This window comes from Triticum urartu, chromosome 3A (assembly GCF_056163025.1).
Source record: "Triticum urartu cultivar PI428250 chromosome 3A, HENAU_Tu73, whole genome shotgun sequence".
Taxonomy (NCBI): Eukaryota; Viridiplantae; Streptophyta; class Magnoliopsida; order Poales; family Poaceae; genus Triticum; species Triticum urartu.
Window position 1 is genome coordinate 1,544,708 of NC_141875.1, and position 7,802 is coordinate 1,552,509.

Below are 7,802 nucleotides of genomic sequence, written 5' to 3' on the forward strand. Positions count from 1 at the left end.
GCCATGGCCACCCCGCCCCCCGCCCGGTTCCTTCTACAAGATCTCTACCAACAACTATCACCAAGCATGGGAGTACCTGAGCCTCCTTTCTGGCCCCTCTGATGACGTCTTACCGTGGTGAACGACGAGAGGCATCCATGGCAAAAAATGGGCACTATTAGGTCATGCAGTTGTGATCAAAAATGTATGCATCTGTTGTGTTTAGCTCTACATAGTTTACCTGGGTGACGTGAAGCATGGACACCCCGATCACGTCGTGGCCTCGCACCATGACATGCTCACCGATCTTCTCGGAAGCAAGGAGGAGTCTGTTGCCTCTGTGGTGTACAACTACAAGCATGGCTTCTCCGGCTTTGCTGCGATGCTTACATCGGAGCAAGCAAAGCAGCTTGCAGGTAGGAAGTCATCGTCGTCATGGACAACTAATTTAGTTCTCATTTCTCCTTGCATATTAAGCTCTATAATTGAGCAATTATCATGTGATGTGATGTGTGCAGAGTTTCCGGAGGTCATCAGCGTCGAGCAGAGCAAAACGCACAGCGCAACCATCACAAGGAGCTACTCCATGGAAGCAACTATGGAGAGGATTGTGTTCAGAAAAACTATGGAGACGATGTAATCATCGGGGTTGTTGACACCGGTTAGTCAACCAGTTAGTTACCACTGTTTGAACTCGTACAGTGATTGAATTGTCTCAGATCTATATATGCATCCATGTGTTTATAATTAGTTTAGTTTTGGTATTTTTTCTAGAGGGCTGAGAGATAACTATTCAGTCTTACTTACTAAATTGAGAACCGTGCGACCATTGCAAAAGAGATAAGATGAATCCCAGTGTGACGGATATTACTAGTTTGACTAAGGAACAATTATTTTTCTGCTCACTCCCATTTTAATTTGCTAACTTTTCTTCTTATATAAACCGACTAATTAATCAGGGATATGGCCGGAGTCGAGAAGCTTGAGGGATGAAGGGTACGGGCCGGTACCGTCAAGGTGGAAAGGAAAGTGTCAACTCGGGCCAGATTGAGGCATCAACAACTGCGGCCGCAAGATCATCGGTGCACGGTTCTATAATGCCGGACTGACCGACGAAATCCTCAAGCCGGACTCACTCTCGCCCCGGGACCATAACGGCCATGGCACACACTGCGCGTCCACCGCGGCGGGCTCAGCCGTGGAGGCGGCCAGCTTCCACGGCCTCGCCAAAGGGGTTGCACGGGGAGGCGCCCCGCGCGCTCGCATAGCCGTGTACAAGTCCTTATGGGGCGCTCGCATGTCGGGCAATTCGGCCGATGTGCTGGCCGCCATCGACGACGCGATCTACGATAGAGTGGATGTGCTGTCGCTGTCCCTTACTGGTGGAGAGAACTCATTTGGCGCTCTGCACGCAGTTCAGAAGGGGATCACCGTGGTGTATGCGGGCGGCAACGACGGGCCTAGACCGCAGACCATCAGGAACACTTCACCATGGGCCATCACCGTTGCGGCGAGCAAGGTTGATCGGTCGTTCCCGACGGTGATCACGCTGGGAAACAAGCAACAGATACTCGTACGTATACGTATGGAACTAATAGGAAAATTAAACAGAACTAAAGAATCACAAGCGTGTGTGAGCAAACTGTGTCTCTTTCTTTTTGCAGGGACAGTCTTTCTATTACCACGTACAGAACTCGTCAAGGAGTAGTTTCGCAAGTCTTGCCTTTTATGGCCCGTAAGTGGATTATAAGCTCTTTGTTGGGTTTTTGAATCTGTCGGGCAATTCTTAAGCTGATCGACTTCACTCCGGCTTGTGTGTGTGTATATATATATAGGTGTACCACGGATGCCCTCAATGGCACGGACGTGAAGGGGATAATCCTGCTCTGCTTACCCATACAGCCAAATGACCCCGACGCGATCGCCCCACGGAACACTTTCGCAGAGGCGAAACAATACGTCCAAAATGGCGGGGGATCTGGTCTTATTTTCGCTCAATATACCACGGACGCTCTAAGTGATTGCAAAGGGATGTCCTGCGTTCTTGTGGACCTTGACACTGGGGTGAAGATAGGAAAATACATGGACGCTACCAGGTACGCGGTTTCTCTTAGTTTTCTGCCATCAGGAGTTCAACCCTTATCTTCAATGGAGAGAACCTTTTCTTTTTGTTGCGTAAGCAGCTCTCCAGTGGCGAAGATTGAACCGGCACGCACCGTTACGGGGAAAGAGATACTAGGGGCAAAAGTGGCAGCATTCTCTTCGAGAGGTCCATCACGTGATTACCCAGACATTATCAAGCCTGACATAGCTGCACCTGGAGCCAACATCTTGGCGGCGGTGGGAGATTCCTATGTAATGTATTCCGGGACATCGATGGCGGCCCCACATGTAGCAGGAATCGTCGCGCTACTCAAAGCTTTGCACCAAGACTGGTCTCCTGCCGTGATAAAATCTGCCATCATCACCACAGGTAAAAAGCACGTAGCAGATACGAACCAACTCTGCAGAGGTAGCACATCCAAAGATTCCTAGTTCATCTATGTTTCTTTTGCATGGTGGTGAAGCCCGTGTAACGGACGAGCGCGACATGCCCATACTAGCGGAAGGAGTGCTGCGGAAGATGGCAGACCCGTTTGACTATGGCGGCGGCAACATCAACCCTGACGGCGCGGCTGATCCCGGCCTGGTCTACGACATCGATCCCCGCGACTATAACAGATTCTTTGGGTGCACCATCGTCAGGAGGACGAACGTGAGTTGTGACGCGACGGCGCTACCGGCATACCACCTGAACCTGCGGTCTATCGCAGTGCCTGAGCTGAGGCACCCGATCACTGTGTGGAGGACAGTGACGAACGTTGGTGAGGCCGACTCTGTGTACCATGCAAAAGTCCAGAGCCCAGCTGGAGTCAGGATCGAGGTCGAGCCGCCAATGCTTGTGTTCGACGCCACGAACAGAGTTCATTCATTTAAGGTGAAGTTGTCGCCTATGCGGAGGCTGCAAGGGGACTACACCTTTGGCAGCATTACTTGGCGTAAGGATCAGAAGACGGTGAGGATTCCTGTTGCGGCCCGAATGACCATTCCAGATTTCTATGCGGATGTTGCATAAGTTTTCCGGGTGGAACATATGTATAGGAAATTGTGCTCTTAATCAATACTAGCATAAATAAGAAAAACAAGTAGATGCATATTCTCTATAAATGGCTCGAGGCCTTCTCCGCTATGCAAGAAATGCTATATGTAGATCCGTTAATAACCGACAGTTTTGATTCTTTAAAACAACTCGATAAATTTAGTAGATCCTTTTAGAAGGCTCAGTGGCCATATATCGGCCCTATCCTGTTTGTACAATGCGATGGCGGGCAATTCACGAACTAGCTCTAGCCTTTTCTTTTCTTGGGTATATGTAGCCTGGCATAACAAATGTGGGAGGGAACTTATGGAGCCTTTTTTCAAATGATTCAAAAAATCATATTTCCAATAAAAAGTTGTATCTGTGAAAACTTGCACATATTCTCAATGGATATGTAGATATTTATTTAAAAAAATCAATGAAGGCGCGAGATGGATTAATCCACCGTTGGCTGGTGCTTTAATACTTGTGCAAGCCATGATTTCCCAATTCTCCACCAGACCCTACGATCCGCAGCCGCCCAAACCCTACGATCCCCCGTGCAAGACCATGGTGAACGGGACGTCGTGCAAGCGCGGCCTTGCCGCCGTCGCCGCCCTCCCGGACGAGCTCTTCCAATGGGAGATCCTCGCCCGCCTGCCGGCCAAGGAGCTCCTCCGCTGCCGCTTGGTCTGCCGCTCCTGGTGCCGTCTGGCCTCCGACGCCCACCACCGCCGCCAGCCGTCGCTCCCGCTGGTCTTCTTCCGTACCAAGGGCAATGAGTACACCGCCCACGCCGCGGTCGATGCCCTGGACATCCGGCGAACCCCCGCCGCGCGCCGGCCCGTCCTCGCGTACGTAGACTACAACTACTCTCGCCGTAACTTCACCTTGCACGCCTCCTGCGACGGCCTCATCCTCATATCTTACTCCAACCACCGCTTCTACCTCTGCAATCCAGCCACGCGTCAGTGGTGCGCGCTACCGGATCTGACCGGCGGCAATGTCGCCGCCCTGTACCCTCACCACCCGTCCGGCGAGTACCGCATCCTCTACTGGAAGCGCCCAAACAACAGCGACGACAATGTTGTCTACTACTACGTCCTCACCGTGGGGAAAAAAGAGAGATGTGTCGGTCTGCCGGTGGCCTCGTCGTCTATAAAGAAGGACAGGTCATGCTGGCATCTTCATGCCTGCCACCACCCGCCTGTCCTGCTACATGACTGCCTGCACTGGTACACTGTCAACGCCTTTGACGGCGAGATCATAATTTTTGATACACTGGCTGAATCATTCAGGTGGATCCAATCTCCCACAGCCTGCAGCTCAGCACAACTGCTGCAGATGGATGGTACACTCGGCATCGGCCAGATAGATGTCGGTACCATGACCGTAAAAGCATGGGTGTTGCAGGACTACAAGGTGGAGGTATGGTCATCAAAGTGCACAACTGAATTGCCAGAGGAATATGTTGTACACGGAAAGGTTCTGTCTGAGAATGGAGATGTGCTTGTAAACAATCGTTGCTTCTACAACAGCAAGGGCGAGCTGCTGGAGAAACTCCCATGGCAGAGCGTCCGTCCGAGGATTCTTGGACTCTATCACAAAGAGAGCCTAGTCAGGCATGTCTTCTTCCGGAGGAAAGAAAATGGCAGCCGTGTGAGGCTTCCACGGTTTTTCCGAGGACTACAGGGGAACATTAATTAATTGGTGCTTCTTCATCGTCGAACTCCACGCTTAACAGCCGTGTGAGTATATAGGAAATACGTAATTTCTATGTAGGAGGAAGCTTTGAACTCAGCATCTACTTTGCTCGTTTCCGTGTCTCATGTTAAAACAATTATACTTGAATAATTGTTTCGGTGGAGTGTGAAATTGTATTGCACATGTGCTCAACCTTGCTTGTTAAAAATTTCATTTCATGTACTATAGCTGCAGTGATGACCTGATGAACTCAGCGTCTACTGTGCTCGTTTCCGTGTGTAATTTTGAAACAATTATACAATGAAATGGTATTGCAGCTCAACCATGCTTGTTGAAAAATTTCACTTCATGTACTTTTGCTCTGTGTATCATATATACATGCATCGGATGTAAAATCTGGTTGAAGTTGCAAGGATGGCCCCAAGGACAAGAGCATGTTCTGTGAATTGCAAGTTGTTATATTGAATGAAAAGGAGATTTTGATACACAGAATATGAACTTTGCTTATTTGCGGGCATTTCTGAGTTATTTGTAATGTCCCGTCAATATGGGTATATTTGCTTCCTTGTGTGGTTGGACGTGGCTGACCTTAAAAGATGATGCATTATCTGAAAATAGCACCACCTTCTGTGTAGTTTGCAGTTGTGGAAAACATACAGTTACTTGCACAGACGGTACGCTTTGGCATCAGTTATATACCACTAGATGATTGGCGAACGTCTGGGTAGCGCTGCAGGACTGAATTGTTGAAGTAATCAGCAGCGGTGAAGATGAGGCCGTGTGTTGTTGAGAGTTGGAGAACACAAGCAACTTCTTCCTTGATTTGTTTCTAAAGTTTTGAAGATGGGCAATGTTGTTGTTTCTTCCCACACAAATTCCAGTGGAAATTAGAAAACAGAATTCCCTTTGGTTGGTAGCTCCAAAGATAATTTTAACATCCTTGGGGGTTGGCTCTTACAAACTTTATCATCGCCTTTTGGTTATGGAAACTGAATGAAAGCCAGAAGTAGCTGTTTTGCCTCTAGACTATTTCCCATTTTGCTGGTTTGTTGCTTCGGCTTACAGTATGGTATCCATATAGATATAGAAATTGTTCATTTCGGTTTTTCAGTACATATGTCTAACAAGAAACTCAACCAGATATCTTGTGACTACAACCTGCATGTAATCCTGGGAATAGTTTCACATCCAGACCAAAGCCAGCTCAGTCCATATGAATACACGCCCAGGATCCAAATTAAACCGATCCAAAAAGAGCCAGCTAGAACCCAAACCAAACCAAACTGCAGATTTTTTCAACCCAATCCAATCCAAACTGTTTCTCATTTTGGATTGAATCCACAAACTCAAACCATGGATAAATTGGTACAGCTTCTCAGTAAACTGAACTAGTACAGCTTGTGTCCAATTTTGTACAGACTAATCCCAAATTTCTGCAAAAAATGAAAAGAACATGGTACGGAGGGAGGGATGAGGACCAAGGTGGGATGGAGCATCTGGGGAACGTGGAGGCAATGGCAGCTTCGATTCCGGCCGGCGCACCGGCAGGGAGGCAGCGGCAGCACTACCGGAATCGCGCCCTATGCCGACGGCCAGGGCCGTCGGCATAGCCCTGACTGGCCGTCGGGACAGGCCTATGCCAACGGCCCCCGTCGGCATAGGGCCGTCGGCATAATATCCATCGGCGTAGCCAGGAAGGCCGTCGGCATAGGTCCTATCTCGACGGTGTCTGTACCAACTATGTCGACGGCCCTGGCCGTCGGTAACGTTATCGCCTAACGGCGGCCGCCGTCAAGTGCTGACCAACGCCTGCTCGCCACGTGGCACGTCTATGCCGACGGCCTAGCCGTCGGTTTAGTTGTGCCACGTGGCAAGCAGGCGTCACCCCTGGGGCAGGTCTAAGCCGACGGCTAGGCCGTCGGCATAAGCCTGCCATGTGTCGGCCACTGGGAGCTCACGCAGCAGGTCTATGCCGACGGCCTAGTCGTCGGCTTAGTTTGAATCTATGCCGACGGCTAGGCCGTCGGCATAGTTTCTGTCTGTTTTTTTTCCTTTTTTCTGTTTTGTTTCAGCTCAATTCATTTGAATATAATAGCTGGCCCAGCAGCATCACACAACAAATATATGCATCACATAACAGCTGGCCCAGCAGCATCACACAACAAATTCATCATCACACATCATAAGAAGCATCACAAAGTATAAACATATAAGTATCATCACCACCAAGCATATAAGAATCTCACAAACAACAATAAGAAACCTCACAAGCATATAAGTATCATCACCACCAAGACCGCCACAATGTGACCCAAAGGCTTAAGCGCCACGACGTCGAGCACCGCGGAGGTCGTCCCCGCCAAGACCGCCGAAGCCTAGGTCGTCACTGCTATTGGCAGCGCTACCGCCAAGACCGCCTCCACCTCCGCCTCCGCCTCCGTGGATCGGAGTGGTCAGGGTCCGTGACTCAGGAGTGCTGCGAAGACCACCGCCAACGCTTGATCCACCGGTTCCCTGGATGTTGAAAAGACATATTAACGGGATATATGACTGTGTTGAAAGGCATGATATGCTTTGAGTGAATAGATTGGGGATGAACTAACCGGCGAGGGGCCAGCGTTCTGTGCCACAAACTCCTCAAAGGTAAGCAACCTTGGTTGTGGTGGAGGAGATGCTGCCGGTTGCAATTGAGGAACCCTGCCGGCCGCCATTTCCTGAAGAGCATACTACATTTGGAGATTGTTCTGCTCATGGTATGCGTGGAAGGCCGCGTGCCACGCCATGGTCTCCTGGCGTGTGTACTCCATGTAGGCCTACAGTATGACATGATGGAACTCATAAAACTACTAAATGCGGAAAATAAAGTGAGCAATGAAGATAAGAGGGAAATACTTACCAATGTTGGGGATATCGCTTATCGGGAACTTATCGGTCGACCTATGATAAGGGGTAAATCGGCCAGTTTATCGGCATATCGGCCGATTTATCGCCATATCGGTTG

The 7,802-nt window shown here is 49.6% G+C and overlaps 1 protein-coding gene and 1 pseudogene across 1 annotated transcript; both read left to right on the top strand.

The window, feature by feature from the left end:
• The first annotated feature begins 3 nt into the window (after nucleotides 1–3).
• On the top strand, nucleotides 4–3,096 carry LOC125547465 (subtilisin-like protease SBT3.9; annotated as a pseudogene).
• A 571-nt stretch (nucleotides 3,097–3,667) lies between these two features.
• On the top strand, nucleotides 3,668–4,804 carry LOC125542806 (F-box protein At5g49610-like). The gene has a single exon (XM_048705995.1). The coding sequence runs from the start codon at nucleotides 3,668–3,670 to the stop codon at nucleotides 4,802–4,804; it is 1,137 nt and encodes a 378-aa protein (XP_048561952.1).
• The last annotated feature ends 2,998 nt before the right edge of the window (nucleotides 4,805–7,802 follow it).